Here is a 13,099-nt window from a genome sequence, read left to right on the forward strand (position 1 = left end):
AAAAATAAATCATACTTTAGATTTTTTATATATCTCGTAGCTAGTGCCCCTTTAATGTCAATTAGACAGCAACCAAGAAATATAAATAAACTCAATTTGTGACCTTAATAGTTCAACGTATATCTTTCAAAATATGCAAACGTCAAAACTGTATGACAACATTCGTGATGAATAAATACCAGACAACAACACCAAATGAATAATTTTTTGATTGGAAACATAAACTGAACCGAGGAAATTGCATAAACTATGAAAGCTCAGACCGTGTGCGTCGAAAGCATACTCGTCTTCTGCTAGGCATGCACCACCCGCCATGCGAATCTTCACCCATAAATAAGATCAGATGCACTGATAGTTGCATTAATACATGAGCACAATAAACACTGCACTCTATGTATATATTAAAAGATAAGAAAAATCAAAGTGATATTTAAATACAGAGTGATGTCTCGGTGTATTGGATTGGCTGTATTATCATCATGTTCATGTATACTGATGTAAATTGCAAACACCAAACACGTCAAAAGCTCAGCTGAACTAAACTAAGTTAAGGGCTGTTTTAATTTATTTCTCAAACGAGGACTAGACTTTTGGTAAAATTTGTAAAAATGGCATTTTGGTCGTCCCTGTTAAAGATTTTCACATATCTACATCGCTGAAATCTGATTACCATCGAACAATATCAAAATATTCACACTAGGAATTAAAAAAAATAAAATTAGCAAAAGTCAGTAAAACATGACGGCTTTTCGTGCCTAATGTTCAACTTGAAATAAAAATGCAGGAATGATTATAAAACACAATACCAAATATAAATGGTTATTTTAATAATGGTAAAATAAAAAAAACTTACATATGAACAAAGTAGCTAAAGCATGATTTTACATACATAAAACAAAGTTATGTACCGAATAAAATCATTATTATTATGAATAAAAAAAATGGTTCAGCATCAGTACATTTATGAATACATTAAAGCAGTTTATGTAACCGATCTCAAACAATGTCGAAATAATTGGTTCACGACTAAGGGATGCCGAACTTTACATAGTTTGAAACTGAAATACATGGGTGCAATTGCAACAACATACCATACATCAGTGATATATAAAAATACTTCGTTAGAAATACACTCTAAATGATCGGAAAACTGACAACATGAACATCGTAACGGTTTCTAAGTCAATAATCATGATTAATGGAAGGGACACTCTGCACGTGAAAATTATTTAACTTTCATATAATTAGTTATTATAACCTTATAGCAATGGCCTAGCGTCTTGTTATCCTATTTCATTTAATTTTGTTTGTATTTTTGTAACTTAAAATGGTCTTAATCTCATACGAAATCAGCTAATATACTATTTATGCATTAATATTCTTAATTCAGGGTTTTCTTAATCTCCTCCAAAAGTCTCTTTTTATATTTATTGACCTTTCGAACTTCTTATACATTTGACATCTAATTCCTACAAGAAAGCAAACGTACAGACAAGTTTGCAGCAACATGAATTCTTATTGAACACCAATAAGAGCACGATAAAATTGGATACATTTAATATACATTACAATGATATATACAATACAATGGTGAGTAGAATAATATATTTGCTCATACCATGGAAGTACTATATTGTCTATTATATAGTACTTCCATGATCATACTAACCCACTTATCTGACTTGAATGAAAACAGTTTACTGTGCAAATCATACGAGTTATGACCATTGACCAATCACGTTATCTTCAGATAAGTTTGCCAATTGATTTGCTGTCATTATTGCACTTTCATTACTTAAAACGCAGCATTCAAAACAAAAAAACAATGCAATGAATCTGCCGTAGACTCTTTACAGAATCAATACCTATATATACATAATAACTGGTCCATAAAATCTTGAAAGATTCAATCACACCCGAATTTTCCAAACTTGATTTTTTACATAAATAAGCTCTCCAAACAAGTCATTCACTAATCATGTTGTGAGGGTACAGTTACAGAGAGAACTTGTTGGATCCGGTGATGCCGGTTTGAACTGAATTACCACTACAGTGTAAGTAACGATACTCGAAGCAAACTGAAAGAATAAAGAAAACTTCTTATAACTATGAATAAATTAGGAGGTTTTTTGCCGATTGGCGATTTATTTTCATCTGTTGCTACTTATGCTTATTTTTTGCCGCGCGATAAACTATTTCACTTTTGTACACAATCATTTCCTGTATGTTGTGTTGAAAAATAACTTTTCCATCCTGTCTTGGGTAAAATCTTTTATTTTCAGTCCTTACCAGGCACGGATATTCATTTTCAAAACGATATATCCGTTGAAGATTTAGTGATGGATATTTCAATATGACCCCCTTCTGTACACAACTGCAAAGTCAGTTGTACTTTGAACGACTACTTGATTCAAAATTGATATTTCTGTTTGTGTTGCTCGATAGGAAAATTCAATAAAATTACTCTATAAGTGTACATGTAGTTTTACACTTTAATCGCGAAACGGTTGGTTTTCTGAAAACTTTTTTGCTTCATCATATGAAAATGGCGGACTTTCGGTCGTGTCTTGTATAGGTCAGCTTTCAAGTACAAACATTCCGAAATTTCCTATTAGAATCGAAATATTTCTTTCGTGTAATGCCTTCTGCCTATTTTAACATGGATAGGAATTATATTTGTCAGCATTGTACACGTATTTACGCTCAGTTTAAATATATTGACAAACACGATATACTTTGTTTTTTTTCTCTTTTTGTAAGTGGCTGTTTTCCGACGTATAATTCTGATGAGTCAAGCTCTATCAAACTGATTTTTACAGTTAGTTCTTATGTTGTTTTGTTACACCACTGTTCCATCAGGCAGTCATACTACAACTACATATCGGATTGGTATAGGATTGGTATAGTAACATATACTGACTTCAGGGCTTTCGATGCGTATTTAAGCAATACCTTTCTCCAAGTAGACTTAAGACCATACTGATATACAGACTCGGTATATTAAACAGATATACGGCATCATGTTCAGTAGGGGTATTCGCGTAAAATAATAACCGAGAGATGAGAACATTTCCTGAGCCGCTTGAAAAATTTCTTCTCAAGACTGGTATTTTGCGCAAATGCCCCTCATAAACATGGTTCCCTTATCTGTTTGATTACACTGAATATTAAAAGAGATTATCAAGTTAAAATTCAAATTTGATTAACGCTATCAAGACGTTAAAAGCAATACCATGAATACAGCCGTATTTAATAAAGCACACAAATCATCAAGCGTCTCTGTGAAGGATAAAAAGGACATCTATATGCATACGTTTTGGAAAATGTCACTACTTGTTATATTTTCATATAATCTAAATTCCGCCTAAAAATGGCACGATCTAAGTACTTACAGCAATGATGGTAGGTTTGTCTATCGTAAACAATCCAAATGCAGTAAAACCAATGGGGTTCGCAGTTAGTTTGGAAAGAAATACGTTCATCTAAAGTTACAAAAAATACTATCTGTCATTGAAATACCTAATCTACGTCTCAAATATTATTTGACCATTGCTAACATCATCGTTAAAAGAGTTAGTTGTCAATGAAAGTTCGTGTGAATTTTATTGGTGTTTTCTTTGTTTTTGTTTCGACACAGTTTATAAACAATATACTGCAATGTTTACAGAGTTAACGGTTGGAAAAACTTCAATCAAATAAAATACGGCATACACATAAATAAACTTTGTGCAAATTATTCAATGTAAATGAAGATAAAAGCTTTCTAATTTGTTTATAAAGTAATATATTACTTCCACATGCGCATGTATTTGAATAGTTAAAAAATGTGAGCAACCTGTTTTCTGAAAAATGATGTTTGACTTCGTCAATATTTTTTTCAGACTTTACTAGAATATTACTAATTTATTAGTAATTATTGTTTGATTTTCTGTAAATTTACACTTTTTCTGTTTTTTAAGCTCAGAGTTTGAAACTATTGGTGAAAAACATATAAATTTGTATGAAAATGTTTTAAGTGTTTGGATGAACATAGCTTGCGTTCATAAGACAACTGTGTACTGTTAAATATCAAAGAAGACATGGAGGATTAAGCTGTGGTGTTTTGAATGATTTATTAGCCAAATAATTTATATGATTTCAAGATAAAGATCAACATTTATATTTCAGCAAACATACATCAGTGAAAATTCGTTATACATGAAATTAAAGTAATTCAGTGTGTACCTGAAACCTAAAACATTTAACTAAGTGTTTTCAATAACGAAATCCTAAATCAGTACTTTTACTATCTTTCGTAGTAATGCCATCGTTTCTTTTCTAATATGTATTTCTTAAATTGTTCCGTAAACAAAATGATATGACGTCAGTTAGACAGCAATACAACTACACATAAAACCATAAATTCATCTCGACGAACCTTATATAAATTTGACACATCTAGATTTTGTTTGTTTTAGTTGTGTTCACTCTCTTAAGACTTGTGATATCTGTGTGTTAGTTCGTTCTAAAATCGATGTCTTTTCCTCAAATATATGTCCTATTTTAAAGTCTAAGAAGTTTTTTTTAACTTCTAAAACGTCGTCAAATCGTTTAAACAACATTTTAGGAAAGGACATACTTTCAAGACCGACATAAACATATTTTAGAAAGAAAAAAAACCCAACAATATTAGTAATAAATCCTATACATTATTTTGATGCTAAATAAAGTACCTGGTGACAGTGAATTGGTCCCATAACGTTCATATCAATCCCATAAATATGTTCCAGTGCTGCGTGTGCCTTCGAAAAGAAAACGATGTAAAATTGTACATAAAGTCATAAAAAGTAAACGTACTTTCAGTTGGATGTAAGGGAGCTACTATTTGATTTTTAGGGGGGGGGGGGGGGGGGGGGGGGGGTAGGAGGAGGATGAAATTTGAAAAAAAGGCTGCACAGGAGTGTTTAGTAAAAAAAAGGCAGGATGAGCAACTTTGCAAAAAAAAAAGACATGATGACAATTTATGTAAAAAAGTCAGGATAAACTAATAAAAAAAGGCAGGACCGAAAAGTGAAAATAAAAAAGGCAGGACAGAGATTACAACTAAAACAAATGCAGGACAAAATTTTTCATCCTAGCACAGCCCCCCCACCCAACCCCCCACCCCCCACCCCCACCCCACCCCCCCCCCCCCCCATTAAAATAAAATGGTAGCTCCCTAAGGAGATGTGTCACTGAGACAGCCATCAAACATAATGAAATAAAACCAGACATTTAAGTTCCGATCTAAATGGTCATAAAGAAGTTCGATGCGAGCTTGGGCTATTTTCAGAAAATGATCAATTCGTCAATACACGTTTTAGTATTAAAACTCGATGTAATTTTTTTAATACGAATTGAAAACGTTTTTTAACTTATCACTCTTAAATTTTTTTTCTTTTGTTTTCAGACATAGTTCTTATTTAAAACTTGAAATTAGAAAAACAAACTGCGCTTATAGCTCATGAATTCCTTATCTTATCACTTCAATTTGTACATGTATGTATAGGTATGCCAAAGTTCTGGTTGTGGGAACATGACAATAAATATTCGGATAGCTAAACTAAAATAGAAAACACACAATTGTATTATATAAGGAATGATATGTTGTAAGAGTTGCACTAAAATGTGTTTTAAAGACGATGAAAATCTTCTGTCTTTATATTGTATACAGCAACTTCATGAAAATCCTTATAAAGAACGATATATAGTTAAGATGATCGTCTAAACATCTTTTTAAATTTCTTGCCACCATTCTCCCTACAGTAGAAGATGGCCTTCAGAAATATTGTGATGAGGTATATTCAAATAGCGGTGTCAATCAGATATGGATTCTTAATAATTCTAAAAATCTACTGCAAAATCTTCAATCATAATCTTTTTACTTTTGCAGTAATTTCAAAACTTTTGATTTGTCTACGCTTTACACTTCTATTTATTATGGTCATTGAAAGATCGAATACACCTTCTCTTTAAAATCGTAGATACAAATTTCTTGTTTTAGGGCATCAAAAATATTACTTAGTGAAGAACCGCACTGATTCCAGAAACAAATACACCGAAGATAAAATTTTCAAAACAAAATACTTGACTTTTTGATCGACAACATATTTGTTGAGTTTGATGAAATCTTTCAACACAGTCGGTATTCCAATGGGTTCGAATTGTGCTCGCCTACTGACCGACTTGTTAATGTACTCATATATGAAGCAAAATATTCCAAACCCGAAAGACAAAAGAAACATAACCATCTTGCACAGTTCTTTTATTTCACATATGCATCTCATATATCCCACAGCACTTGAGATTAAGGATATTACTCACGGTCACTAGAAGGTCTGTTTCATATTTTGATCTTTTGACTTCAAACTAGGATCGATGACAAACGCGATGATTTTGAAAAACTAAAGTCAACTTCCCATTTCTCAGACGCAACATACCCTCTGCCAAAATCGTATAGCGTTTACATATCCGAATTGATACTTTACGCTCGTGCATGTTCACATTATACAGACTTCGTTGCCAGAGGTGTTCCCCTTACACCATAACTGCTCCGATAGGATTATGAGGAAGAACGACTGAAATCGACACTACACATGTTTCGGGTCAGCATCACGAATTGGTTGACCGATACGATACGTCTGTGTCTCAACTCACTAGCGGCATGTTTTCGCAGTCTTAGTTAATTAGATATCAGAAAAGTCGTGTAATCTGTAATTTTACTGAGCGTGTCTTATGATTCCTGTGACATTTTGACTGAGATTGGATTTGCATGGCGGGTGATGCATACATAGCAGGATACGCTTACTCTGTCGACGGACCCGGTTTCACTCCTTTTAAAGTTAATGTCATTCCTTCAATTTTTTGTTTGTTGCCTTAATTTGTCTTCGTAATATATATGAATTAATGCTGTCTAAATCAATAGAGGTGCGAATAAAAGATGCATAACCGTTTAAGTTACACGCAACACTGGATTAACCTCACTGCATTGTGTGTCGTTATAAAGTAATGCTATCTTTTCTGCGTTCTAAGTACAACTTAGAGATAAACGTTTTACAGCATTTCTCAATAAAACGGTGTTTCCTGCTATTCCTACATTTTAAAAATACATATTCCTTCTATTCCTACAAACACTACATTTTAAAAATACATATTCCTTCTATTCCTACAAACAAAGTACAATAGCTGTTGTTATAAGGTAGTTTATTGTTTTTACAATTTAGATTTAATTGATGTGCAGGTAATTAAATGAGAGAAAAAAAATCACACCCTTTTTACTTATTTCTGAAGAATTATAATAAAGATAAAAACATGGATGCATTGCAGAGGATAATATAGAAAATTAAATATAGAAATGTACTTTGAATTTATATAGCATGAAAAAATGAGGAAGAAAAGGCTTAATACAGAGAAGAAAAATTCAAATTAAATTATACATATTACAAATATAGTTAAAATTTGAACTGAAATCTTCATTATAGACAGCAATAATGCTGGGATCAATGCTACAAAAGTATAAGGTTGAATAGGCAAAGCCAAATTTTACCTTCACTTCATATATTTTTACAGAGGATGACCTTGAGGTCACTCCGATGTATTGCTATCGCCTAAATTTCCATTATGCAAATTAGTTTTGGGATTTCAACCGATCTATAAAAATTATAGATCCGCGGTCATTACAAGGGAAAAAGTGCATTTTTATACCTGCGATTCCGTTCTCCGTTCGTACGATGTTTCATCAAAAAATGGAATCATTTCAGTTGTTGATTTAGTACTGAAAATTTGACTGAATTATCTCCTTATTAAATACGGTTTTATATGTTTAATAGGTGTTTAAGAAAGAGGTCAGGTGCTCATGTTCATTCATAAAATTATCGTTCATTCATGAATTTATCGTAAAATCAAAATCACTACACAGGTCACACAGGTTGTATACGTAGTCAAAAGATTACCTGTATAGTATCTAAAAATAGACAAACTTAACTGACTCCCCTTACTGTAGTGTGTGATAACATTTTGTGAGGGAATTCGATGTTTGCTATACCACTAGTACTGTTCATTTCAACGCACTTTATGACGATACCACTTTATCAATATGAATGAATTTTTTTGCAGTGTTTTAAGAAATAATTTTACTTTAAAATCGCGTATCATTTGTGAACTATTAAATGTTTTACAAGGACGAATTTTCTGTATAAAGTCAATAATTGTGTGAACTTTTGAAGCCCAAACTTTTTATAGCCTTAAATACGCTAATGAAAGATCCGAAAACTATACCCATACAGAACGCCATGTTTTTGAAATTGTAGCAAAACTTTTGGTTGACAAATTTTAATTCGTTATTGCATAAATATTAACTTGAAATATCTGTCATTTTCTCCCTACCCAGTTTACCTCTATTACTCATTATGATGTGGACTTGACATTGTTATTGAATCTTATGCAATTTGATTGGATTAAGTTATTATTAGATTACCTTTAAACTGTTCATGCTTTTTCGTACGAGTATATTGATTAAATCAGAGCGTGCATGAATGTGTACAGAAAATTAAATGACCTGCAAACTGGACACTGGACCAGTCCATATTACGTTTTATCAATGAATAGATTTTTTTTTATTTCCCAAATTACAGGGCCCATAAAGGGCATAAAATCAGATACAATTGATTTACATAATTGGTAACAACAACAATAATAGCGGCATATAAATAGATATTTAGTATATAAGCATTGGTCAGAATCAGATGAACGAAACTTAAGGTATGAAAGGTAACAATTGCCACTTTTTATCTTTTCACATAATTTTCCACATACACATTAGATAAATTATTTTTGATAGCCTATTGCGGAGAAAAAAGAGAAAGTTTACTGTATTAACGTTCTATTCCATTAAATACGCCATTTTTCGAAGATAAATGCAGAAAAACATTTATGAACGGCTACGCCAGGTAAAATTGTTGTTTATCCTAAAAAAAAATACAATTTTCAGTTTCATTAGAATATTATAATAATAATAAATCCCAAATTTATGTAGTCATTAGATAAAGTCCGTATATGTCCGATCTGCCTATTTTTGGACATCAAAAGACAATACGATCGTTTTAAGGTCAATTTCGTCTACCTCACACAATCTTGTTAGGCACTATAATGAAATGGACCTGAAATTTATTTCACATGTTTCCTGAAAATTGATAAATATCAAAGCAACATAGTGCTGTTTGTTCTAGTTCGTATAATGACAATTTAATGTCATGTTTGTTTGTGATGACCCCCCTTTTCGGGATTGCGTCAGAATTATAGTTATCTCGTATCACATGAGGATGACACATGTCAACTGAGCAATTATGTTTGGGACTTAGTTTTAAGAAATGGTGTCAAAGTAACATTATGAAAATATTTTTAGTAAGCTGAAATATATATTTATTTTTTACATGTTTATGTCTTGTAAGATATTTTATTTCTGTCCCGTTTTACAACATTAGCGTCTGGAAAGTTGAAATGTTTTAACTGAATGGTTAATTTAAATTAATTATGAAAATGGTTAAAATTAAATCAATAAAGGAAATTATTGCCCAGTTACAAACACTACCAGGGGATAATCCATAATGATTTTTTTTTCAGTTATATGTTTCAGCACATGTTTAATTAACCCCAACTTTAGCCTGGTAAACTTGTTGTCTCCTTGTAAAATATAAAACATATTTAAAATGATTTCCTGCTAAAGTCTTATATTGATATAAAGTTAAAACCGTCTTGCTTCTCACTAGTCAACACTCCTGTCCTGTCAGGTTTAATTCTTATATATATGGATGAAAAACAAAAGTCCACAAAACATTAAAATGGCAGCAATTGCTTTTACAGCCTTTAAGACTTTGATTTTTTTTTACAGAAGAGTGTCCACCATGCACTTGCATTACACTATAATAATAGTAGAATAGTATGATATACAAATAGATGAAAATTATATATACATGCAACCGTAATATTAATATAATATATAACAACAAACCAGTGTATTCTCTGGAACTATTATTATATTAGTATAATAGTCTAAGGTATACTGATTTGTATCACTACAATATAATAGTTATTACGGTGAGGTTGAATTTCCTGTCATTTATTCATCATCCAAGCACGAACTTGTATAAGAAAAAAAATCTCTGTAAATTAACCTCAGTTTCAGGTATTGAGATGTGATCTGTTTCTGTGACATGTGCTTTTGACCATCCACAAGAACCTGCGGTCATCCGATGTTCAGTACTTCAGTACTTTGATTTAACACTCAAAAGTAAAATGATCCACAGTAACTAGATGATCGCTTGCATCGCACATACACGTAGGACACATAGATAAGACCAAGTCATGTATTAGTCCTAGATCACAATAACTTTATATAGACTGATTTTGTAATAAATTCTGGATTTGAAAAATATTCCGCATTTTGTTAATTTTGCATGTTTCATGTAGCATGCTTTTGTAGAACTTAAATTATTGCTTTATGTGGACTAATTTTATGATAAATTCTGACATCTAAACATATTATATTGTCTAGTAATTTTGATATTTTTTTCTCTCATGTATAGGACAATATTTGATATATGAGCTTAAAGTATAATATGGTTTTTATATACTGCTCCCGCCTCCGGGTGCGGGATTTTCTCGCTGTGTTGAAGACCCATTGGTGGCCTTGAACTGTTTTCTGCTCTTTGGTCGGGTTTTTGTCTCTTTGACACATTCCCCGTTTCCATTCTCAATTTTATCTTTCTTTGGAACTTTGTACCAATTCTTTACAAATCACATACTAGACTTTAAGGTCAAGGAATAGTAAATGGGCTATGTCACAGATTTTGCTAAAATTTTACATACAACCTTGGCTCGTTGAACTATAACTGAAAATCGAAAAAATAATGCATTTATCTCTTTTATTATCTGACATCTTACTGATTTAGTTCTTTCAAAATAGGTGAACATTTGTATAGAAAGCACCTAAAATCGGCGAAAAAACTTCTAAAATTTGTCTTAGAATATCAAATCTCTCATTTCTACTACATAGATTTTTCTTAAAAAACTGTATGTTGTTGATACATAAATTTCCGTTTATATAAAATTTAGCATTATTCCTTTTTTAATTTCAATAATTACGATTTTACCATTAACTTATTTTCCAAATCGCTTGACAAAAAAGTTTAGCACTTTTGATAAAATAATAACACGCAGGATACCAATTTGAACTCCATAAATTTTGAAAAGAATATTCACAAGGATAAATTATTAAGTAACTGTTGTAATTTATTTTAGAAAGATATTTGAATTAAGGACTCATTCTTACCTCATGGTTAACAAAACCTCCTCCAAGAAAAACTACCATCATCTGTATTATACTCAGACATGCTGACCACAATGTGGCTATAAACGAGAAAACGTCAATGGATTCAAACAGGAGGAAATAAAGGGTAAAAATTATCAACGGGATCACGGTGCCAATAGATGACATTACATACATAGAAAATACTTTGTCGGCTTGAAAAAGTAGTCTTGTCATGTGCTCATGCTGCATTCGGATCGTTTCAATGTCACCTTTAAATTTTCCATCTTCAAAGCATTTCTTAAAATTCCGATTGAAATGTCTAAACGATTTAGTTAAAACAAGAGAGACCACGAAAAATGAAGCCACGATCAAATACCATGTAGACGTGAAGTAAAAGTATGTTACCAGAAATGCAATGCGAACAATAATTTCAACTCCAACGCTGACATTTCCAAACGGTCCGGCAACATTACCGGCTAGAAAATAAGAACCAAGTCCAGTGAACGTGAACGCAATCAACAGCCATATGATGTACAAAACTGTTGCACCTATTGCACATTTTCTTATGAAATAATAGTCAGTAAAGTTGATAGATTTGGCAACATCGTCAAACTGGTCACAAAAGACTTTCAAGTGTTTGCAGACGAAAAAGTTACAAACTGAACAATATGCAATTTGTAGAAACCACATTGAAGTGATAATCTGATTACAAACTGTGCCATTAAACTGCGTGACGCTAACAAATGCTGTCAATGAGAGTGCTAAATTGTACCATAAAATCAAAATCACAACAATCGAATAAACTGTATATACTCTTCCGGAACAAGATCTAATCCTCACACGATCTGGAGTTATTTCATTATTATCCGAATCCGTATTTCCTCCTATCAACGATATCCCGGGTAGAAGGCCAGTTATCTTCAAACACCATAACAAGGGTTTCATCGACTGACAAAACGAATTTTGGTTTATCCATGCCATTTTGCGAGGTATTAAATCTATGGATGTTCTCGCCAATGTAAACGGGTAAATCTTGCTTGGCATTTTAATGGCATCTGGAAAATGGTTTATACGAACTAATATGATTATTTATACTAAACGTTTATAAAATTCATATAATGATGATTGCATGTGCGGATTGGCTTCTGATTTACTACTTCTCCTGAACCTGATATAATACAAATCATATTGAAATAATTTGATGGATTATAAACAAATAGTACTGTATGGTACATGTTTACAAAGACGGTTTACTATTACAAGGGGTCAGTCTATCGGCACAATAAGCAAACATATTGTTTTCAATTAATCCGTAACGTAAATATTGAATCATGCTTAAAGGACACTTTTAAGAGTAAAACGATACCTTTTCATACTTTAGAAACATTAACTGTACCAATGCAAAATGTTACTGGAAACTTGACATAGTACATGCAAAAGCACGTTTAACGTGCCATCATATTATGTAATGATTAAAATTCTAAATTCAGAACTTAAATTTGTTCTGTTTTTTTAATAAAATGTTTTTATCAGTCGTAGACTACTAATAAACTTATAATTCTAAACTGTTTTTAAGATTATTTGACACGAAACAATGTTATAATCAACGATACATTTCACTATAAGCAGACATTGCTTTAAACACATAAGCATGTAAAAACCTTGTATTGACGTTATGAACACAATCTATCATTCAATTATTAACCAAAGTCATTTGTTACGGAAGCCGATAAGGGCCATTCAAAAAAAAAATTATGTCGTAATTACGACATA

General features: G+C 31.9%; 1 protein-coding gene across 1 annotated transcript; it reads right to left on the reverse strand.

The window, feature by feature from the left end:
• Positions 1–868: 868 nt before the first annotated feature.
• On the reverse strand, positions 869–12,399 carry LOC127708693 (uncharacterized). The gene is made up of 4 exons (XM_052213808.1): positions 11,348–12,399; positions 4,713–4,781; positions 3,393–3,482; positions 869–2,078 (listed from the first exon to the last, which is right to left on the reverse strand). The coding sequence occupies exons 1-4, from the start codon at positions 12,368–12,370 to the stop codon at positions 1,977–1,979; spliced, it is 1,284 nt and encodes a 427-aa protein (XP_052069768.1). The 5' UTR covers positions 12,371–12,399; the 3' UTR covers positions 869–1,976.
• Between the last annotated feature and the right edge of the window lie 700 nt (positions 12,400–13,099).

The sequence above is a fragment of the Mytilus californianus genome, unplaced genomic scaffold (assembly GCF_021869535.1).
Source record: "Mytilus californianus isolate M0D057914Y unplaced genomic scaffold, xbMytCali1.0.p SCAF_7, whole genome shotgun sequence".
In the NCBI taxonomy this organism is placed as follows: Eukaryota; Metazoa; Mollusca; class Bivalvia; order Mytilida; family Mytilidae; genus Mytilus; species Mytilus californianus.